This window comes from Lissotriton helveticus, chromosome 12 (assembly GCF_964261635.1).
Source record: "Lissotriton helveticus chromosome 12, aLisHel1.1, whole genome shotgun sequence".
Lineage (NCBI taxonomy): Eukaryota > Metazoa > Chordata > Amphibia > Caudata > Salamandridae > Lissotriton > Lissotriton helveticus.
The window spans coordinates 18,456,532-18,480,942 of record NC_136073.1 but is presented as its reverse complement, the minus strand read 5'-3'; the positions used below and the strand labels follow the sequence as shown (position 1 = coordinate 18,480,942).

The window sequence follows — 24,411 nt, the reverse complement described above, 5'->3', positions numbered from 1 at the left end:
GATGGGTCGTTTTGTGCATCAAGGCTTGTTAATCACTGGCTAAAAAGAAGCCTCCTGTGGGGCTGCGTGCCCATTCCACTCGGGCCACGGGGGCTACTACTGCCCTGGGTAGAGGAGTCCCCTTGCAGGACATCTGTCAGGCAGCTACGTGGGCCTTGCTGCACACGTTCGCAGGACACTACTGCCTGGACAGCCAAGTCTGGAGAGATGGCTTTTTCAGCCGTTCCGTTCTCCAGGACTTTCTGGTGTGATTATTGGTTCGCAAACCCACCACCGGGGTTCGTATTGCTGGGGTTTCACTTCTAAGGTAAGAAATCTAATACTAACCTGTTTCTTTCAGATGCACAAGTTACTTACCTTCAGTAACGATATATCTGTAAGAAACAGTAGTTAGTATTAGATTCCTTACCACCCACCCATCCTCCCCGTTCTGCGAACCGATATCTAGGGTTAAGGTATATCCCTTTGAGGGCCCTAGTTTCATGGCACCAGTGTTGGTTTTTATCATGGCTCTGCGTTTCTGGCGCGGAAAAGCTGTGTATAAGAACTGATGTCAGCGCGCGAGGGCGGCGTCTAAGTACTCTGGCGACGTCATCCCGGTGCTGACGACGGACGCGGAGCCGCAGACGACGCCTACCCACGCGCAGGGGTACTGCTACGCAAAAGTTTCCGGATCCAGACTGATGCCTGGGGATATTCTAAGGTAAGGAATCTAATACTAACTACTGTTTCTCACATATATATCGTTACCAAAGGTAAGTAACTTGTGCTATTGCTCACCTACATTATTGTGGAGGCCTGGTCTTTTTCTCTGGTTCTAGACAGCTTTTTATATAGTAAGCAATTTTTGGTGGTCTCAGTTTGAAGACCTTCCTATAGGGATGGTATGCTTTGGTATTTGATTATACAAGTAAGGAATCTGCAGCTAGATGTCTCTATCAGATGAACAAGTTACTTATCTGGTAGAGGCAGGATCTAGCCACAGATTCCCTACCCCCTTCCATCCTACCCGACCTGTAAACTGAGTCCTCTTTTGTTTTTTTACTTCTCTTTACTTCCATTATGAGACTTCACATACTGAACTAAGAACTCAGTGTTTATTGACACTGAGTCCTCTTCATCTCTATATTTTCATTATTATATTCACATGCTGAATTATATTCAGTGCCTTTTTTGACACAATGGTGTCTTTCATTTTTGCACACTGTTTCAATAGGCAGTTTCTATATGTGGCTCCACGTTTTGAGCACAGATAATAGTCACAAAAGAAACTGACGTTAGCATGTCAGCGAGGGGGTTATATGGGCTCCGACGTCACATCTCGTGATGACATCAATATGGAGTCATGTGGGGCCCTCTTATGACGTACAGAATTGCTGTGGAAAAAGTTTTGAGATCCAGTCTCGCGCTTGGGGAGGATACTACATGTAAGGAATTTGTGGCTAGATCCTGTCTCTACCAGATAAGGCCTTACCGATCTGCTAAATAAAGGTCTATTATAAAAAAAAAAAAAAAAAAAAAGATAATGCCTTACCGAAGGTCAGTAACTTGTTTTTTACTGGCATGACTGTGAGAAGTTGGCCTGATATATAATGTTCACTATTCTAGTGAGCGCTTTGTATCAGTCCAAACAACCCTTATTGATGATTGGTTGTAAGTCAACCTTATAGACCAGCTATCCTAGTAGCATGGATACGAGCAGTCTAAGGCTAATACTCTATAGGGCGTGTTAAGCCAGCTGTTTTACCATCACATTACCCCTTGAACACCAAGTGAAAGGACCCCACACAAGTTGTTATGAAAATAAACAGATATTTATTTATAACAAGACTACCCTGAACTCTTTATGAGTCAGGGAGCTAAGCACACAACAAAACTCTTAAGAAAATACTTTAAGTCGCACAATTTACACAAATGCCCTAGGGGCACGAAAAACCATATATTACAAGAGTGGAATGCGAACTACTAGCAGGTAAGTAACTATTCTCATAGACTTTAGAATCGCTAGTCCTACAATGCTAAACACTTAGATTAGTTGCAGGAGGCCTGTGGACGTCGTGTGCAGAGTGGGAACTCTCACGCGTAATGCGGGAACAAGTCTATGGATACTAGCACTTTACAAAGTTACTGTTCTCGGGCGAACCCGACTAGGTGGGTCGAAAACAAGGGTGGATCCGAACACTTGGAGTGTTGGACTATGCTGAAGCACCGGAGTACTTGGTTTACCTAGCCCTGGGGCTGCGGCTGCATAGGGTTGAAGTTACGTCAGAAACCCTCGTTGAAGAACCAGGAGCCTGAAGAAAGAGTTGCTGGCAGCGGCCAGTGAAGAAAGTTCGAAGTGATCCAAGCCTGGATCAGGGAAGAAGAAGACCTGAAAGCAGAGGGGACCAAGTTCTGAATCACTAGCCAGTGATTTAGGTGGGCACCAGAGTGGCACCGGACGAAGTCACCTCGACCAGGTGAGTGGGCGCTGCTGGGCTCTGCAGTCTCTCGGACCAGGAGGCGTTGTCGGCGACCAGGATGGAGGTGCGAGCTGTCCCACGAAGGTATCTGCTGCTGACGTCGCTGGACCCAGGATTGGGCAACAAGTCTTGGCAAATGCAAGGCCCACGCGGTGGACCTAAAATGGCGTCTTGAGTGGACCAGGAGGGTCCAGGGTGCTCCTCTGTTGGAGGGGAGCAAGGGCTAGTCTGGAGCAACCAGACCAGCAGTAGTTGTCGTCGTGGAGCGTCGTGAAAGGGCCACTAGCCAACGGGCAAGTGACCTAAACAACGCGGTGGGCAGAAAAGAGCAGAAGGGCCCCACGCAGATCTCGTGGATGCAGGGGGGCTGAACTTCGGTGCTGGTGCTGCTCAGGGTCGGGGCTTCTCTTACCCCAAAGCACTCGGTCGAGGGTCACTCGGGAGTCGTGCTGGTCAAGCGTCGTGCAGTCTTGGAAGATGGCCGGTCCCTCGAGGTCTCGTCACACCCACGAGTCACAGCTGGGCTGATGATGTGGGTAGAGGTCAGAGGTGCCAGGGAAGCCGGTTCTCGTTGTGCTGGGCAGTCTTGATCCGGAGGAGAGACTTACAGCAGACCGCGATGCTTGGATGGTGCCTGCTGCTGCAGGGTGACTACTCCTTAGTCACAAGGGAGAAATCTTAGGAAGAAGTCGAGAGTTCCTTTCGTGGAAAGTAGTTTCAGGATTCAAAGATGATCTAGTTTGGAAGGGGGCCAGTTCCTACCTTTATCCTGAAAAAAGGGGGCTGGCACGCGACTAAGTCCTGCCCTATGGGTGGGACCAGGAGGGGGGTGGTTACACCCCTCTCCTTTGGCGGGCTTTTCCCCAGAGCAGGGGCTGGAGTGCCCCTGGAACTGGTTCAAGCCGGCCTATGCACAGTGAGCACCGGGGTGCCACTTGCAGTCACCTTCCTCTAAAGCCCTGCCTACCTAGGATACACAAAATCCTGTCTGGGACGGTGCTGGCACCGCCCCTGACAGGAAACCCTTTGTCCTTGCCTCCTGATCTGGGAGGACTCCCAGCAGCAGGAGGGCAGACTTGTGTCTCGGTGGCAGCATCCATCTTGTGGAGCTGAGGCTATGTCTGACTTTAACCGGGGTTACAGGTTACATACATGTCGTGTCCCTCTAGAAGGGTGGAATGCTAACCCCGTCGCCTGAATTGGCGAGGGGTTAGTATTCCAATTCGTATGACACCTTACTCGACATGTTTTGATAAAGCAATACCAGAGTTGGCATATAACCGCGAGGATTATAATGCACTTAAGAGTATATGGTATGCGATATCATGGAAACGGCTAAGGGATGGATCCCGAAAGCCGCAGACAGGCTCAGCTCATGCCAGAGCACTATCTCACACGATTCCAAGTACTCTGCCTTCAGGATTGTCAAGGCCTGCCATAGGAGTGACTGATAGGAATACATGTGTCCATTTTAGGGTTAGATATAGGTATACTATATCTAAAGCAAAGGGTGATTACACCACCTTGCCCCAACTATCGTGCAGCCAGTTGTGTCAGATTTGGATGGCCAGCCAGGGGTGGCATAATACATGCTGCAGCCCCTGGTAGGCCCTGGGTACACCTAGGCCCTGGGTACCTAAGGTACACTGTACAGGGACTGATAAGGTGACTCAGTATCCAATTGGATATGTACCTAGGGTACATGGAATCCATTTTAACAGAGAGAGCAGTGGGCCTGAGGTCCTGAATAGCAGGGCCTCAGGTCAACTAAGTCAGAAAACCAGCAAAACACCAGGAAAAAATTGGGGGCAACCATAGTCAGGGATCTACCTTCCTACAATGACTTATAAGTTTATAGGTATTTCCCATCTCCTTCTCACTCCACCTATGTCTCCCTCTCTCACTACTCTCTCTCTCTATCTCTCTCTCTCTCCCACTGTCCCCCTCTCTCTCCATCACTATCTCTCACTCTTTAACCCCTTTCTCTCTCCTTCTCTCTCTCTCGTTCTCTCTCTGTCATTCTCCTCTGTCCCTCATGCTATCAGCCCTTCTGCTCTGCACACCTTCTGCCTCCTGAACAGTCCTTGTGCTTCCTCCTTCCACAATCTCCCTGGTCTCTCCAATGGTGGTAGCCCAGTGAACCCTTTCCTCCTTGTTGTAGCTACAAGGCCTGCATCCCTGAGAACTTCCGACACCAGATACAGCAGCTGCACATTGTGACACGCAGGAGAATCCGCAGGAAGTTCTGCAGGTCATTCAAGAGAATCGGGGCGTGCAACACCACCAGCTCCTACCTGAAGCTAAAGTACCTCATCGACCTGGAGCGGATGGAGAAGACCTTCTCCAAGGAGACGTTTCTGGTCAGGAACATCCAGGGCTCTCATGGGGGACGCGATATGGTGGAAACCCTCATCCAGGTCTCTGGGGAGACCGGTATCTCCCTGAGCAGTGGGGAGACTGAGGTATGTGTGCAGAGTCAGTGGTGCAGCCATTTAAACCAGAAAGGTAGCACTTAGAATCAGGGCCACTGATGCTGTCTTGAAGTATTACACGTCTCTCTGCAAAGGCTGGTTGTACAGCTTCACCACCCGGGCAAAAGGCAGGAAGTGTAATGGTTGGGTTGGTATTTATGTATGACTTTCAATGCCCCTTTGCAGGGCCGTCCCCTTTTCCTTGGTGGCCAATTTCTTTATTTTTATAATGCTTCAAACCCTGGCATGGTTATTTAGTTCTCTGATTTGCACCTGGTTCCTAGGCACTCTTCAGAGTGTATGGTGTAAATGTTTTTGTTTGTGGCTTGGATTATATCTGACATGTTACTTAGGTGAATGGAGTTTTGTAACTTGGTGGAAACACAGTACCCTGACAGCTGCTGTGCACAAGCATTTGTGTAGCAGAAGGTGCGAGGACAGACGGAGCTGTGCATGTAGGTACTTACCACCGTGTGGTGTGGGCATCATCAGACCTATAAACCAAAGTAGCAACCCATTGGAGGCACTGTTAAACCACCGAGGAGTATTATACGGAGTCTACTAGGAGCGACAGAGGAGCAGCTCAGGAGCAACAGAGAAGCCACTCCATGGAGGCTCTGTTAAACCACCTAGGAGTATTATACGGAGTCTACTCGGAACGATACAGGAGCAGCTCAGGAGCGACAGAGAAGCCACTCCATGGAGGCTCTGTTAAACCACTGAGGAAAATTATACGGAGTTTACTAGGAGCGACAGAGGAGCAACGCAGGAGTGACAGAGAAGCCACTCCATGGAGGCTCTGTTAAACCACCGAGGAGAATTATACGGAGTCTACTAGGAGCGACAGAGGAGCAGCTCAGGAGCGACAGAGAACCCACTCCATGGAGGCTCTGTTAAACCACCAAGGAGTATTATACGGAGTCTACTAGGAGCGACAGAGGAGCAGCTCAGGAGCAACAGAGAAGCCACTCCATGGAGGCTCTGTTAAACCACCAAGGAGTATTATACGGAGTCTACTCGGAACGACACAGGAGCAGCTCAGGAGCGACAGAGAAGCCACTCCATGGAGGCTCTGTTAAACCACCTAGGAGTATTATACGGAGTCTACTCGGAACGACACAGGAGCAGCTCAGGAGCGACAGAGAAGCCACTCCATGGAGGCTCTTTAAACCACCTAGGAGTATTATACGGAGTCTACTCGGAACGACACAGGAGCAGCTCAGGAGCGACAGAGAAGCCACTCCATGGAGGCTCTGTTAAACCACTGAGGAGTATTATACAGAGTCTACTAGAAGCGAGAGAGGAGCAGCTCAGGAGTGACAGAGAACCCACTCCATGGAGGCTCTGTTAAACCACCAAGGAGTATTATACGGAGTCTACTAGGAGCAACAGAGAAGCAGCTCAGGAGCGACAGAGAAACCACTCCGTGGAGGCTCTGTTAAACCACGAGGAGTATTATACGGAGTTTACTAGGAGCGACAGAGGAGCAGCGCAGGAGTGACAGAGAAGCCACTCCATGGAGGCTCTGTTAAACCACCGAGGAGTATTATACGGAGTCTACTAGGAGCGACAGAGGAGCAGCTCAGGAGCGACAGAGAAGCCACTCCATGGAGGCTCTGTTAAACCACCGAGGAGTATTATACGGAGTCTACTAGGAGTGACAGAGGAGCAGCTCAGGAGCGACAAAGAACCCACTCCATGGAGGCTCTGTTAAACCACCGAGGAGTATTATACTGCATCTACTAGGAGCAGCAGAGGAGCAGCTCTTGAGCGACAGAGAAGCCACTCCATGGAGGCTCTGTTAAACCACGGAGGAGTATTATACGGAGTCTACTAGGAGCGACAGAGTAGCAGCTCAGGAGCGACAGAGAAGCCACTCCATGGAGGCTCTGTTAAACCACCGAGGAGTATTATACGGAGTCTACTAGGAGCGACAGAGGAGCAGCTCAGGAGCAACAGAGAAGCCACTCCATGGAGGCTCTGTTAAACCACCTAGGAGTATCAGACGGAGTCTACTAGGAGCGACAGAGGAGCAGCTCAGGAGCGACAGAGAAGCCACTCCATGGAGGCTCTGTCAAACCACGGAGGAGTATTATACGAAGTCTACTAGGAGTGACAGAGGAGCAGCTCAGGAGCGACAGAGAAGCCACTCCATGAAGGCTCTGTTAGGAGCGACAGAGGAGCAGCTCAGGAGCAACAGAGAACCTACTCCATGGAGGCACTGTTAAACCACAGAGGAGTATTATACGAAGTTTACTAGGAGCGACAGAGGAGCAGGGCAGGAGCGACAGAGAAGCCACTCCATGGAGGCTCTGTTAAACCACGGAGGAGTATTATACTGCATCCACTAGGAGCGACAGAGGAGCAGCTCAGGAGCGACAGAGAAGCCACTCCGTGGAGGCACTGATAAACCACTAAGGAGTATTATACGGAGTCTACTAGGAGCAACAGAGGGGCAGCTCAGGAGTGACAGAGGAGCCACTCCGTGGAGGCTCTGTTAAACCACCAAGGAGTATTAAACAATCTACTAGGAGCAACAGAGGAGTAGCTCAGGAGCGACAGAGAAGCCACTCCATGGAGACTCTGTTAAACCGCCAAGGAGTATCAGACGGAGTCTACTAGGAGCAACAGAGGTGCAGCTCAGGAGTGACAGAGGAGCCACTCAATTGAGGCTCTGTTAAACCACCAAGGAGTATTATACAGAGTCTACTAGGAGCAACAGAGGAGCAGCTCAGGAGTGACAGAGGAGCCACTCCATTGAGGCTCTGTTAAACCACCAAGGAGTTTTCACCACTGGAAGATCATCTGAGGGATTCGGGATACTGTTTCCAATGTCCCCTGTTGTTAGCTGATTATTACGTCTGCGGGGAGTGATTTGTGAATCTGTGGTAGCGGTATGAATTGAGTTGTATGCATGTTGGTATGACAGTGTTGTACGGAGTGTGGGCCATAGTATGAATTTTATTGGAGTACTTATTTCTGTTATATTTCCATTGTATTTAACATTTATGAACCATATAATGACATTTCCTTGATTATGTTAACACAAGGAAAATGATTGTCCTATAAAATAAAATAAACATTTTTTTTCTATATTTTGTTAAATTTGTTTTCAAGAACTCTCTGTGTGGTATGAGGCTGATATGAGCATAGTTGGACCTGTTAAACCACCAAGGAGTATTAAACAATCTACTAGGAGCAACAGAGGAGCAGCTCAGGAGTGACAGAGGAGCATCCCATTAGAGGCATTGTTAAACCACCAAGGGGTATTATAGGGAGTCTACTAGGAGCGACAGAGGACCTGCTCAGGAGCGACAGAGGAGCAACCCATTGGAGGCACTGTCACACCACCAAGGAGTGCTATACGAAGCCTCCTAGTTGCGACAGAGGAGCATCTCAAAAGCGATAGAGAACCCACTTCGTAAAAGCACTGTTAAACCCCTAAGGAGCATCATATGGAGTGTATCCCGGTGCCACAGAGTAGCCACAGAAGAGTAGCGATTCGGAGTCACCAACAGACCACCATGGGAATAATGATTGTGTTCATGCAGGATTGAGGGAGGAGGGGTTCAGGGAGAGGGAGGAAGAGGAAAAGATGGGGTTTCTGGCCTGAGGCCCTAGCTGGGTCAAATATTGACGTGCCACAGGAAGATACCCTTAACCTTTTGCTCTTTACCTGGGTTCCTTGGCTGGACGTTCCAGGAGGAGAGGATTAACCAAGCAAAGGGGGAGGATGGGCAGAGGGGGTGAGTAAGGGCCACATGGGTGAGAACATGTCCCAGGAGACCCAGGAAGAAGGACTCCTTGTAGTCTGGGCAGGGGTAGAAAGAGAGGAAAACAAAGGGAGACACAGAGTGAGAAAAGGAAATAAAAAGAGTGAAAGGGATCGAAATTGGAGAGAAAAGAGAGAGGACAAGAGGAAAAGAGAGGATTGATTGATGTATGGGGCACCGTGAGACTTGACACCATCGGTGGAAGATGCAGGGATAACCTTGTACTGAGATGTGAACAAGACTTTACCATTTCCTCTCCTCTCTCTGGGTGTCCAGTGCAGTGTTAGTAACCACAACCTGGCATGGGTGCAGAAGGTCCAGTTTAGGTATCTCCGAGTGAGTTGGTACTGAGGTGACCACCTCCGTGTGCCGCTCATAGTAGGTGACTATGCCTCAATGTGAGTTTTACTGACTCTGGATTACAAAAGATGTGATGGAACTAGACATAGCACCCATTATGCGTAGAAGAAAATACAGTTCCAGCCTATATTCAATGGCAAATGTATAATCTATATTTATCACTACCAATCAACCTGGAACAAAGAAATATGAATGAACAGTTGTGTATTTCATGTACCTGGTAAGAACTGGTCAAGCACACACACCTTTGTGCAGTGTCACCATGGGTGCCAAGGTCACAGACCCTTGAACAGTTCTAACCTAGGAATGTACTCCCACTCTCAGCACCAGGGTCTGTTGGCTTTCTCATTGGTCGTGTGGGGTCTGGATCTAGGGTGGTTGATGATGTTGCACACAGGGCGGGCCTTAGGACTTGGGAACCTGCAAGGAGCAAGAAAGGAACAAGGTTGTTTGGGCTTGCTTGTGGTTGCAGATGGATGGTGAAGTCTGAGTACCAACCCTTGTGGGCAGGTAACCAGGAGTTTTGTAGGGTAAAGTACGGTGGTGTAGACAGGGTGACAACCACCCGGTTTATCTGCTGCCGAGAGCAAGAGCAAAAGGTGGAGAGCAGTGCAGAGTGCAGTAATTTGTCCTAATCATGGTAGAGCATTCTGGGCTAAGGCAGTCAATCCTGTGAGGTGGCTACCAGTCAATCAGACCCAATCCCCCGGCAACTTCCTGGGAGGAACTACAAGTCTGGGTGAACCGTAAGCATTTCTGATCTGTGACACTTCATTTTTCAAACTTGTCTTCACTCCTCAAGCACCAAGTTCTGCTCTCTCTGCAGAAGTGGCAGCTCTTCTGTGACTTCTCGGAGATCGCTGACATCAGCATCAAGCAGGACGGCTGTGAGAATGCGCCGGTGGAGAGCCGAGTCGTCACCATCACCAAGCGGGACAACAGGGTCTTGGTACGTGCCACTCCCTTGGCTTTTGTGGGTTGCAAAAAGTATGCTCTTTGTGCTCGCCAGTATGTGCACCATATTATGTCCACCATATTGGTTTGTGTGGTCCATGATATGTCTCATAATTAGGCTTTCCTGTTTTCAGTTTATATTTTGGGTAAATTCTGGTGGGGTTTTTTCAGTGTTTTCATGTAATTTGAATACCTTAAAGAAACAGTGGTTGTCAGTGGTTACACATTTTCGCACCATTAAAAACAACAGAGAAACTGTTTTTCCAGTGTTTTTGGAACTTTTTTCTTTTATTATTGCTTTCTTTCTGCACTGATAGTGCATTGTATATAGACAGTGAATGTACAGTGTATATGAAGTCCAAACACATTTTTACAAATCAAACTTATTGTAGTACACCATACAATACTTTTTCAGTTTGTCTTCGGTCATGCAAGCTCGCTCTTTCCTTCCCAAGTAAAATGTTATCTGTGAAAAGTCCCTCTCAACATTGGCACTTGAGACAGGCAAAGCCAAAATAGCCAGTACACAATTTGCTAACTCTAGTCACTGACATAGCTTTCCATGCCTATGCTGGTGCACCTGAAGATTGTGATTCTCTGCAACAGGTTCTGAAACATATGCCTTGAACTGGGCGGGTATGCCCTCAGAGTTATTGAAGTGGCAAAAAATGAAGCAGCACTTTTGAAACTCCAGAGAAAATGTCCCTTTACGGAAGGGACATTTTTACAAGTGCACAAGTTATCGAACTTGTGCACAGTGAGGCTTCACTGACTTCAAATGCTGTGGTTGGTGAAGGGCCATTTCTCATACATTGTAAAATTAAAGTTCCTGAATTGCTCCTCAACATTTCTTTGCTTTCAAAGTGGCAAGCACTATAACATGGAACATGTTGCAGTGCCAAAGTCACTAAAAGTCGCCCAGCCTACTCTCAAGGAGATGTTTCACTACGACACCAATTATGCTGAACACTTGGTAGACAAGGGTGTTTTCAGACTCTAGTTTTTTATTATGTCCACTACAGCAGTTATGCTTTCCTGTAAAAGTCTAAGAATGCAGCAGAATGTACTTTTTTTTCAAATCACTATCAGTATGTGTCCAAAGATCCTCACATTTCTTGCCTTTGCCATCATCACTCAGCAAATATTCTGTAAATGGTTGCCACATGGCTAATATAGCATTCATGGCCTTTAGGACCGAGAACCACCAGCTAACTGACACAGTTGGGATGACTCTTTCTTTGATGCCACACAAAGCGAGAAATATTTTAATTTTAGTTTCCATGCATAACAAAACAGTGCACCAGAATGGACTAAAAAGTCAGTTGCATTCTTCATTAACTCTGAAGGTTGTAAAGATGCTTTCGGCATACCATCCAACAAGTGGCAAGGATCTCTTACAGGGAAGTACTTCAGCTCAGGTATCGATTTTGACAGGTCATCACACAACTTTTTCATATACGTAGCTGAATCACTGCACATACAAACAATATCACTCCAATCCTTGTTGAACTTGGTAAGAACTTTTTGCAGCAGCATTCCAAGTGGCATTGTGTTCCATGTTTTACAAAAGTCTGGTGTTATGTTTTCACCAGTACCCTACATGCTTTGTAACTGCACTCTTTTCACATATACCTCTCACTATACCTTGCATTGAATGTTTAAAGCCCGGGGTGTTTGGCAATTCACCTACTATCAATACTGACTCACTAGAAATGGGGGCTGATGTATCAAGGGTTTTTACCCTTTGTCTGTGGGTAAATGTGATGGTACATATTGGGAAAGATTCTTATGAAACCTACATTTTTCCTCTCGGTGAAAGACTAAACGTAGCCAAAAAATCAAATATGATTTTAATATTTCCTGTTTCTCTACAGTAAATAAAATAAATAAACTAAATAAACAACACCAAAACATGCTTCTAACCCCAGTATCTTTACATCAAAGACAACAAAACTAAAAAAAAAAGGAAGAAATAATATTTTAGTGACATCCCTAAACAACAAAACTCAAGCAGAATAATGTCAGCTCAGTCTTTCTTACTACTACCTTATATAACAAAGTTGAAGTGTATTGGCCCCTTCAGGAAGAAATACAAATGATTCTTTCACTCTCCTTTTCCATTCTTTGAATGGCATTTAGTTTGTGGTTGTGCAGGTTTTTTTTCAGTGTTTATATGTTTACACTGGTGAGGGGCAATTTCCGTTAGAATAGAATAGAATATGTTCTTATATAGCACATGGCTACCCGGAAGCATCCCACGGCTCGGAACGTAAGAAAAGGAGCAGATGGAATTCATGGGAAAAGCCGGGTCTTCAATTTTTTAAGGAAGGTGAGGTAATTATTTTCCCGACCGAAGGAGAGAGGCAGGGAGTTCCATAACTTGGATGCATTATAAGAAAAGAGGCGACCTCCTGAGCGGGACATCCTAATCCTTGGTACTTCCGCTAGAAGTAGGTCGTTAGAACGGAGGCTCCTAATTGTTTTGTGTGGTTTAATAAGGTTGGTGAGAATAGGGGGGCCTATGCCCTGCAAGATTTTATGGACAATACAAAGAGCTTTGAAGTGTATGTGCTCCTGTATGGGTAACCAGTGGAGTGTTTTCAAGGCCAGTTTAGCTGAGGAGCGATTGTTGGTGCCAGTGAGGAGTCTTGCTGCTGAGTTCTGGACTACCTGAAGCTTGTGGATAACGGAGATGGGGGCTCCTAAATAAAGGGCGTTACCATAGTCCAGCCTCGATAACATGAGGGCTTGGATTAGGAATTTTTTAGAATTCTCAGGTAACCGGGTGAGAATTTTTCGTATTGATCTCAGCAGGCCAAAACAAGTGGCCGCTGTTTTCCTGACCTGGACTCTGAAGGTGAGCTCATGATCCAGTCAGAATCCCAGGCTCTTTATTTCCTTTTTAGGTCAAGCTATTTATAGCTCTGAACTATTGTAGGGGAAACAACACTCTTGAACAAGCGGATTCCTTCCAATGCATGTTGTCTACTGAAGCGTGACGCTTCGCCAGGCGCGCGCTTGGCCTCACTTACACCCCATATGCTCTTTCCCTCCCACTCGCTCACTGCCCTGCTCCCCCGCCCCGCCACCCGACTTGAAAGGAAGCCTCGCACACCAACATTTGTCTCTCACACCAACAGACATCAAAGGCTGCTGCTCCCCCGCCCACCCACATCAATGCTGAGAGCGTGTTTTATAAGATTAACCCTGTTACTTTCGTTTATCTCTACTTCTTTCCTTCCGGACTTTCACCGCCAATCTTTGCCTTCTTCCTCACTCCTTCTTTCCTACCAGGTTTCTTGTTTGTTAAGCTCCAGAAGCATGCACAATGTGCTTTAAATGCGGGTTAATTTAGCAAAAAATATATATGTGTTTAGATCGCACAATGTACTGTTTCTTTTAACATTGTATGTTTTTATTATCTTATAGTGCGGCACATCCGTAATAGCGCCAGCGCATCTTCTTTTTAAAATGCGGGTTAATTTAACAAATATATATATATTTATGTTTGCAATGCGGGATGCCTTAAGCATTGGGTCCCGAGTCTTGCTTTTGTTAGGCTTTTATTCTGTGCACACACTACGATCCCGGTCTTTTCAGGGCAGCCAACCCTGCCTCACAACCCCTCCATGCCGATTCCACAACAATAGGGTGTGAGGAACTCGGTGGAGCGCACTTGCGTGTTGCTCCAAGCAACCCTCACCGGTGGATGCTTTTCACCAGTTAGACAATTTCAGCTCGTAGCTATGGATGGGTAGGTGGGGGCTCTCAGCCCACTGTAATCACACAGTTAAGACAGAGGCTGTCTCCCATCGCGTGTCGCTCTTTCCACCAACACTCAACCTCGCCTTTCAATGCTACAAACATTCTTTTTTGGGCAGTTTATTAATTATGCTAGATAATGGATACCGCGACTTGCTTTACCTGCCAGATGCTTGAGCCACCCACTGTCCGTTGTGCGCAAGATATCTTGCCAACTTGGATTAATACAGTAAGACACTATCTTTCAGACTGCTTGACTGTATGTCAAATACCCTGTGGGGCTTTCCACCATTGCTTTTTTTGTTATCGGCCGCTCAAACACACTCCTATGGACACCGACTGCAGGGACAGCTGCACGTTGGAGGAGCAGTGCCCCACTATTTGCTAGGTAAGCCCTGTCTCTCACGGGTCCCTCTAGCATTAATAACATATTGTAGTGATTAGATCAAATGAATCCCCTTGCTTTTTTGCAGACAGTTGCCAGCACAAGGCGTAGCAAATCCTTGAGGATGGCTTCATATGGGTCACATAAATCGGTAAGCAGACAATGCAATTGTGTTGGGAATTCTGCTTATTATTAACATGGTTGCGCACAACATTTGGACAGTTAATGTAGCTCGTAATAATTGGGAGCTGCAGACTTAGACACACATTGAGTTATGCTTCAAAGTGCTTGTTTGCGCACAGAGTCACGCTTGATCTCACTCATGGCACGAATATGAGATTTGGCAACACTTTTTTAATCACTCTGAGCACGCACTATAGTTTACCTTGACTTGATGTAATTTCACGTTCTTCATGGGCAGCTGCCCAGTGCTAAACAATGCTGACAGTGCATGGCAAAGTCGTGCTATCTGAACAAACATATTTTTGGCTACGTTAACCTGTGACCTTGGCAGTATCGTAGCACCCAAATATTCAAAAGAACTTATGTATAGTGAATGGCATGCTGGTCTACCCAATAACTTATAATAGGTGATTTTAATGAGCGCCCCCTCTCTTGGGTCAAGTGCCCATATGCTAAGCCATCCTAGTAAAGCAATCGGCACACCATTTTGCACTAAGGCGCCCCCTACAGTGGGTACGCGTTGGTGCCATCTGCTCCGTACATGCCTGTGTTGGGTCTCCCCCTGTGTCCGAGTCGTAAGGCTGCGGGTGACAGGGGGTCCGATGCGGACCCCCAAAGGCAAAGTCCCGCACGTTTTGCGAGCCGGAAACTTCGGATCGAACCGGCTGTCTGACGCGTGCATCGTACTGGCTCAGTTGTAAATCGCATCCATTGAAAGGCACGGTTTGCTTACGGACAAGACGTACGGAGCGGTTCGGACCCGGAAACGATTCGTTCGGGGAATTTTGCGTTGCTCGCATCGTACTTGCTCGCTCGTACAGCTGTACGAGTCGGGCGGAAAACACGCGTATGGCTCGTACTTTTTCCAGCGGGATCGGGATCGGTGCCCTTCCAAGCGAGATAAGAATCGGACCCTAAGTGTTACAGTCTTGACCCAAGAAGTTCCTGATAAGGGCCAATATCATGACTTGTGTGATCCTGGCTTGTGTTGGCTTCATGAAATGCCACCATCATTGTAAGATTCCCGGTAACTGCCACTTCTTGACTTGTTGGTGACCCTGGTGTGTGCTTTGTGGTTTTTACTAAGAGTTGCCATCTTGAATCCTCTTGTCTTTCTGAAATGCTTCCTTGTTGACTTGTGTGCGTTGCCTTTAAACACTGATATCCTGACCTATGAGAACCTGCTTGCGTCATCCTCCATGGTGGCGATTTTCATCTGTATGGCCTCTCGGGCATGCCACCATCTTGTGTTGACTGCAGTCTTATGTAGTGTTTTATCCAGTTAATGTCTACGGTGCTGGGTCTCAGCTGCTCTCACAGCGTTAGTAGTTCTTGGTAATTACCACAAACTTGGTGCAGTTGATGGTACGTTTCATCCTCTCTACTTGTTTGTTGACTTTTTAAGCACTCGCTGGAGTGTCACTCCTCCATAAGAAGAAGAAAACAAGGAGAAGAGGAAGCTAGCAGTAGGAAGCCAGTTGTACCTCATTAGTATACAGTGGTTGCAAAGCATTCTGGGAGTGTTATGATTCTAGACATAAGAGTTAAATGTGGCACAGGTGAGAAGCGCTGGTCTGCCAAGGACTGGATAAGTCTAAGATGGTGCAAAGGCACTGGCTGCCTCTTGAGTATCACACTTTCTTTAGTACTATGGCTGCTGGTCTGTGTAACATCTCAAGAGCCAGTACCACTCCCCTCCCTAGCCGGAGCACGTGGCAGGCATGATGGTTGAATTAGGGTGCCAATCTCCAAACTGTGCAATCCAGCCTCGGGCCAGTGTTAATGGTGCTTCCAGATCATGACAAATTACAAGAAACGACCTGGAAATGGCCAAAAAGGTGGCAGAGAAGGGCACCAAAATCAAAATGCTATGTTGCTAGGAGACTTTGGCCACAGGGGAGCTGCTCACTGGCATGGACTGAATCTCTGCTGCCCACAGCAATGCGCGTTCTGATAGCTCCATACGTATGAGCATGTCGGAGAACTCGAGACCTGTCTACTGCTTGTTGACATTCAGCAAGCAATCGTGGGCCCATTCGGCTGTGAGATGCCCTGAAACTCTTTCATCTGCACCCAGGCGAACATCTCTTGCTGCAACTGCGCAAATACCCTCTGATGCCAGAAGAGCCCCTTCTCTTCCAGGGGATCTTCATCAATAGTCATAAGCACTGAATATTCCCACCCACGTGCGGGGACCCCGGAAACAATATAAAAATATATATGTAAATCACATATAAACAGCCCCACATATGTGTATGCACATATATCATTTTTTCTCACACCAATGCACCCCCAAAACTGAGGCTAAACAATGTAATTACTCATACATGCACTGAAATTAGCAAGGAAATAACAAAACACATTAGATCAAATAGCCCTTGAACTTTGTGTTTTAATGAGCAAAAACACTCATAACTCCTGAAAATTGCTAATAAATAGACATTGTTAGCCACAGCATTGAAAAGCAATAGCATAGAAAATGAAAGCATTTTCAACAAAAACTGGCACCGTGCCTTTAAGGCAGCCATGACCCCTGGGTTCCCATCATGCCTCAGGGGTGACAGTTAGGTCAGTTGTTCTTTCTGGCTCCTTCTGTCAGGACCCTGGTTTAACAGCTCCCACCTTTTTTGACTTTCTGTCAAAAATTATTGGTGTTTTTCTTCAATTTTTGCTTTCACTCGACGGTTTTTAACCTTAGAGAGTTGGTGCTGCCTTTTTTGAGCTTCAAATGTCTTCTCTTTTTGACAACTGCCCTTCCTGTGGGACGAAGAACCCAGGACTGATACACAATACATCCTGTGTGTATCCTCTGTCTCCCTGAGACACACTCTGCAGATACCTGTGAACACTGCAAGTCTTTGTCCAGAAGAACTCTCAAAGATAGAGAGAAGATAAGGATTTATGGACTCTCTTAGAGAGGTAGGTCTCCTAAGAGGCAGAAAAAACGAAAGATGCAGTCGTTGTCGAGAGAAGTCCCGACTTGTTCCCCTTCGGCGTCGGGATCGGAGTCGAAGATGCCGTCGACGACGGCGAAGACGAGTCACCTTCCTTCGACGAAGAAGACTACAGCGTTAAGAGACAAGGTACCTCCGTTGCCGTCAACAGAGCGACGTGCAGCGTTGAGAGAGGTCTCCGTTTGAGCATAGGAGCTCGACGTCGAGACAGCCGTCGTCGAAGCATCATCATTAGTCTTCAACGTCGCAGCTTCCTCCGTCGATGCCCAGTCATCGGCGTTCGACGGCGAGGCATCCTCCGTCGGCGTCCGGTCATCGACGCTAAACATCGAGGCAACCTCCGTCGTCGCCCAGTCACCGGCACTCGACGTCGAGGCATCCTCCCTCGTCGCCCAGTCACCGGCGATCGACGTCGAGAAGGTCTCCGTCGACGTCACACCATCAACGCTCGACATCGAAGCTACCTCTGTCGTCGCCCAGTCACCGGCGCTCGACGTCAACAGGTCTCCGTCGGCATCGCACCACCATTGTTCGACGTGGACGCATCTGTTGTCGAGGCAAGTCTCTCCCTCACGTGCCCAGAGGAGTTCGTCTTCAGGACACAAGACTCCGGAGGGAGTTCATCAACCCTCGGCGCAGTCCCAATCAGCAGCGTCTAAGCACACCACCACGTCGAGTTTGCCAACTCCGTCGCCAGGTCTTAGGCCTCTGTCGCAACAGAGGTCTCCAAGGTCGGCTTCAGCTGCGGAAGGAGAATCCGTCTCAGGGAGAAGGTCTAGATCGATAGAACATTCTCCAGTGACTATGAGCCATGCTGCTAAAAGGAAGAGAGTTTCAGAGGATCGTGCTTCTCGGAGCCACACAAGATCTCCTTCTAAGCACCCTTCAAGAGGAAACACGTCTCCGGTGAGCCTGTCATCATCCTCTTCAGGCTCTCATTCTTCCAACCGTAATAGATCGACAGATGTGGTCATCTATTCCTCTGACAGTGAGAGGTCAAGGCATTCTCCTGCACTTTCACGGCGTGAACAGACGGATTTGCCACCTCCGGCGGAGCACACACAGAAGTCGCCTCCCATCAGGCTATCTCCAAGATGGAATAGGCCTCTTCATCACTGGGCTCCAGACAAGGAAACAGCGGCCAGGTTGCAAGCGGATCAAGACAGGCAGGTTTTGCAGCCCAGAGAACGCTCACGCTCCAAGGTGCGCTCCAGTAGACGACGTTCAAGGTCTAGGAGCAGGAGACGGGAACGCAGATCTCCAACTACTTCTTCGTCTTCCCCGACCTGCTCTCATAGAGATTATTCTCCGACCTTGACGGACAGTCCTCCATCGAGAATATTTCCAATAGACAATATTTTTACTTTTCAAGACATTTTGGGCAGAGGTGCTCTGAAACTGGGAGTGCCCATGACAACTCCTCAAGTCAAAACCTCGGTGATCTTTGAAACGTTGCATCACAGATCTGCACCCACGCCTCTATTACCTTTGGGACCCGGAATCATAGAACCCGTGATGGAGGTATTCCTCACTACAGCGACGATCAAGGCCGCCCCAGCGAGGATTCTCAAAAAGTACCGCTCGCCAGAAGGGGACCCTCTTTTCCTCAGGGCCGATCCACCACCAGACTCTGTGATTATAGCAGCGGCGATGAAATCCAGTGCGGTAGCTTCCTCCTCCACAGTGCCTCCGCATAAGGAAAGCAAATCTCAAGATTCATGGGGGAGAAGAGTCTGTAACACCTCAGCCTCATTTCTCAAGGTCTAGAATGTGAAAGCCCTTCTGGGGCGTTATGACAGATCCCTGTGGTATTCTCTGCAGCGTTTTGTCGAAAAACTCCCGCAAGTATACCGAAAGGATTTTGAGGAGATTCTCTTGGAGGGCAGTCAGGTCTCCAATCAGATAATCGGCGACGCAGCGGACGGGGCTACCCTCGCAGCGCATGGCTATGCGCATGGGATATCTGCCCGAAGGTCCTCCTGGCTGCGCCTTACAGCCTTAAAACCAGAGGCTCAGGCTATAATCCTGAACTTGCCTTTTTCAGGAACATCTTTGTTTGGGGCAAGTACTGATGAGGAAATGCAGCGAATGAAGTCAGAGTTGGACACTATTAAAGCCGTAGGGCTTGAGAAGAAGAAAGAATTTCCGAGGAAGTATCGCTCCTACAATAAGGGCTCTTCTAAACAGAGGGTTCAAACCCCTCCCTGGCCGAAGGGTCAGGACCAGCAGGGGCAGCAGAAGTCTCAATTCAGAGGCAAGCGCAATTCCAGAGGAGGTGGAACTCAGCGACAGGGCAACAATTACAACAAGTCCCAGTCCAGGCAATGAGTCCTTCCTTCCCCCAGTGCTGTTAACCACACCAGCGGGGGGAAGCGTCGCGCATCATATGACAGAGTGGCAAAGCATCACACAAGACCAATGGGTGTTGACTACACTTCAGAATGGATACTGTCTTCGTTTCAAACACCTGGCTACACCTGTTCCTCCAATGCCAACATCAAATCATCAGCTAAACCTTTTGAAAAACGAAGTAGCTATCCTCCTCGAGAAGTCAGCCATCAAGAGGGTGCCAATCGTTCAAAGGGGGAAAGGAGTGTACTCCAGATATTTTCTGGTCAGAAAAAAGGGCCAAAAGGCAGAATACAGACCCATTCTGGACTTGAGAACGCTCAACCTGCATATCAAGAAAGAAAGGTTTTGCATGTTGGCGCTTCATCAAATATATCCACATCTCAGGAGGGGAGATTAGATGTGTTCGCTGGACCTACAAGATGCCTACTTTCATGTCCCGATACACCACAAACACAGAAGATTCCTTCGGTTCCGGGTGGGGACCTCTCGCTACCAGTTCAAGGTCCTTCCGTTTGGGTTGAAGTCAGCTCCTCGAGTATTCACAAAGTGTGTAGCAGTGGTAGCGGCAGCACTACGCCGCAGGGGGTTCTCAGTGTACCCATATCTGGACGATTGGCTATTGAAAGGTCTTTCCCCAGGCAGTGTAAGAAATCAATTCCAGACCTGCATCGATCTCTGTCAGCGGTTGGGATTACATGTCAACTTCAGCAAGTCAGTCTCCCAGCCCACCCAGAAGATTCACTTCCTAGGAGCTCTGCCTGACTCCGAAATAAGAAAAGTGTTTCCTTCGGAGGAGAGACAGTGTTCTATAACTCAGAAGTGTCAGCTGCTTCTTCGCAACAAGGTTCAGAAAGTGCGAAAAATTGCCTCCCTTCTAGGGTCGATGGCGTCTTGCATTTTTCTGGTCCCGAATGCCAGGCTTTGGATGCATCCTCTTCAGCAGGATCTGGAGGACAAGTGGGGCCAACAGTCAGCTCGCTGGGACAACCAGATTACTCTGTCAGAAACAGCTTGAGCCTCCATTCCGTGGTGGACAAAGAAGCAGAACATGCAGGTGGGAGTTCTGTTCCTTCAACCTCCTCCTGCGCAGACGTTGATCACTGATGCTTCTCTGCAAGGCTGGGGGGCACACATGGGTCATCTCCAAGTGCAAGGTCTGTGGTCCCCCAAGGAATGTACTTACCACATCAGCATGCTGGAGTTGAGAGCAGTCCACCTAGCTCTCAAACCGTTCCTGCCCTCGATTCAAGAAACATCAGTACTAGTACAAACGGACAACACCACCACGATGTACTTCTTGAACAAGCAGGGGGGAACAGGCTCACAAACTCTTTCATTGGAAGCCCAGCGCATGGCATTGGCTTCTGGCTCGCAAGTTGTCAGTCACAGCAGTCCTCTTCCCAGGAGATCAGAATGTGAGGGCGGATGCGCTAATTCAGCACTTCAAAGACAGAGAAGACTGGGTTATTAACAACGAGGTAGTCGAAGACATCTTCCAGTCTTGGGGTCGTCCCACCATAGATCTGTTCGCGGACGACGAAAACACCAAATGCCGAGACTTCGCCTGAAGATTTTACCGTCCAGGATCAAAAGGAAATGCCTTTTTGATCGACTGGTCAAGGGAATTTGTGTACGCCTTTCCACCCCTTCCGTTGATCCCGAAGGTGGTGAGCAAGCTGACACACTCGTGCACACCCATGATCCTCTTTGCCCCCGACTGGTCGAGGCAATGGTGGTACACGGACCTGCTTCACCTGTCAGTGACTCCTCACAAGAGACTGCCATACAGACCGGACCTGCTATCCAAAATGAACGGGAGGATTCATCATCCCAACCTTCCGTCACTGAGCTTGGCAGCATGGCTCCTGAGGTCATACAATACGGCCATCTAGGATTGCCTCAGAACTGCATGTCCATCCTGAAGGAAGCAAGACGTCCTTCCACAAGACATTCTTATGCCTGTAAATGGAAGCGCTTCTATATGTGGTGTATGCAGAATGGTCATCATCCTATTAAGGGTCAGGAAGAGGTTGTACTTCCTTATTTATTAAATCTAGCCAAAGCAGATCTAAAGTTTAATTCTATTAAGGTACATTTAGCTGCTATAACAGCTTATAGGCGATCACCCTCACAACCTTCTTTTTTCCAGCTGCCAGCTGTAAAGGACTTCCTGCAAGGGTTGAAAAAAGTGTACCCTCCAGTGCGCCCTCCTTCTCCGCCCTGGGAGCTGAACCTGGTGCTATCAAAATTAATGGGCCCCCTTTTGAACCCATTCATAAAGCTACTTTGCAGCATATTTCCTGGAAAGCTGCTTTTTTGGTAGCCATCACGTCGGCTCGTAGGGTGAGCGAAATTCAAGCTCTCTGTTCTAAGAAACCCTATACGGTGTTTCACTTGAATAGAGTAGTACTGAGGACACATCCGTCTTTTCTTCCGAAGGTGGTGTCAGATTTTCATGTAAATCAGACCATTTCTCTGCCCACCTTCTTTCCCAATCCTTCTACTCCACCTGAGAGGGCTTTGCATTCTTTGGACCTGAAAAGGGTATTAAAGTTCTATCTGGATAGGTCCGAGTCTATACGTAAGTCTGATCAATTATTTGTCAACTATGGATCGATCAGACCAGGTTGTGCAGCCTCGAAACGTTCTATTTCAAGATGGATAGTTTTGTGTATCAAACTTGCATACCAATTGGTGCAGAAGACTCTAGGGCTTTCTCCCAAGGCACATTCCGCCAGAGGTAGAGCTGTGACTGCAGCTTTTCTTCATAATGTGCCCATGTCTGAGATCTGTAAGGCGGCGACATGGAGGTCCGTCCATACATTTACCAGACATTACTGTCTTGATTCTGACACTAGAGCAGATACCCAGGTAGACCAGGCCTCCTTGTGGAATCTGTTTAACGGCTGAGTTCTCGGCTGTTACGCTTGTTTTGGTTGGGTCATGTATTTCTCATTTACCTGCAGGTGGTCGATGGGCTTGCTATTCTATTCAGTGCTTATGTCTATTGATGAGGATCCCCTGGAAGAGAAGGATAAGTTACTTACCTGTAATCCTAGTTCTCTTCCAGGGGTATCCTCATCAAAGTCATAAGTAACCCACCCGCCTCCCCAGGTAAATGAGATTTGTGTGTTTCTGGCTTATGGTTGAGCCCTGACATCAGGGTTATACAAAGAACAACTGACCTAACTGTCACCCCTGAGGCATGATGGGAACCCAGGGGTCATGGCTGCCTTAAAGGCACGGTGCCAGTTTTTGTTGAAAATGCTTTCATTTTCTATGCTATTGCTTTTCAATGCAGCCTGTGGCTAACAATGTCTATTTATTAGCAATTTTCAGGAGTTATGAGTGTTTTTGCTCATTAAAACACAAAGTTCAAGGGCTATTTGATCTAATGTGTTTTTTATTACCTTGCTAATTTCAGTGCATGTATGAGTAATTACATTGTTTAGGCTCTGTTTTGGGGCTGCATTGGTGTGAGAAAAAATGATATATGTGCATACACATATGTGGGGCTGTTTATATGTGATTTACATATATATTTTTAGGATCACTGAAACAAAATCGATGTCAAAAATATAGAACTACAAGAATATCGAGGAAAAAATATAGAATACAAAAATATCGACCTCCTATCTCCAAACAGGTAAGTACAAAAATATAGAATCAAAAATATCGATGTACAAAATATAGTTAGTCAAAATATCGATTTTCTTTAAATGCTTTAAATTAATAAAAAATTAATGAAATAATAAATATAATTAACTTAAACATACTTTAAATACTTGAATAACCTTAAAATTAATGAATAATTAATGTAAGGTAAAAAAAAACATACAAATCGGTTTGTTAATACATATAGATATATAAACGTAATATTAATAAAAAATGTACAATATTTTTACCGTAGGATAGCAGAAAGGGTAACATTTACTATTAGCACTCCAGTGAGTGCAACAGTAGAGAAAGCATTGGATAGCGGAAGGGTAAAAATTACTATTCCCACTCCAGAAAGTGCAACAGTAGGGAAAGCGTTGGATAGCGTAGGGGTAAAAATTACTACTCGCACTCCAGAGAGTGCAACAGTAAGGAAAGCGTTGGACAGCGTAAGGGTAAAAATTACTATTCCCACTCCAGACAGTGCAACAGTACTGAAAGCGTTGCATACCGGGAGAGTAAAATTTACTATTCCCACTCCAGAGAGTGCAACAGTAGGGAAAGCGTTGGATAGCGTAGGGGTAAAAATTAATATTCCAACTCCAGAGAGTGCAACAGTAGGGAAAGTGTTGGATAGCGGGAGGGTGAAAATTACTATTCCCTCTCCAGAGAGTGCAACAGTAGGGAAAGCGTTGGATAGCGGAAGGGTAAAAATTACTATTCCCACTCCAGAGAGTGCAACAGTAGAGACAGCGTTGGATACGGTAGGGGTAAATATTACTATTTCCACTCCAGAGAGTGCAACAGTAGGGAAAGCGTTGGATAGCGTAGGGGTAAAAATTACTATTCCCACTCCAGAGAGTGCAACAGAAGGGAAAGAGTTTGATAGCGTAGGGGTAAAAATTACTATTCCAACTCCAGAGAGTGCAACAGTAGGGAAAGCGTTGGATAGCGGAAGGGTAAAAATTACTATTCCCACTCCAGAGAGTGCAACAGTAGAGACAGCGTTGGATACGGTAGGGGTAAATATTACTATTTCCACTCCAGAGAGTGCAACAGTAGGGAAAGCGTTGGATAGCGTAGGGGTAAAAATTACTA

The 24,411-nt window shown here is 47.2% G+C and overlaps 1 protein-coding gene across 1 annotated transcript in view; it reads left to right on the top strand.

Annotated features, from left to right (window-relative positions):
* JAK3 (Janus kinase 3) overlaps positions 1–24,411 on the top strand; it is a 279,679-nt gene that overhangs the window by 58,155 nt on the left and 197,113 nt on the right. Inside the window, exons 6-7 of the mRNA XM_078669301.1 lie at positions 4,624–4,924; positions 9,893–10,015. Of these exons, the coding sequence (XP_078525427.1) occupies positions 4,624–4,924; positions 9,893–10,015 (424 nt within the window). The remainder of the gene's footprint in view (positions 1–4,623; positions 4,925–9,892; positions 10,016–24,411) is intronic.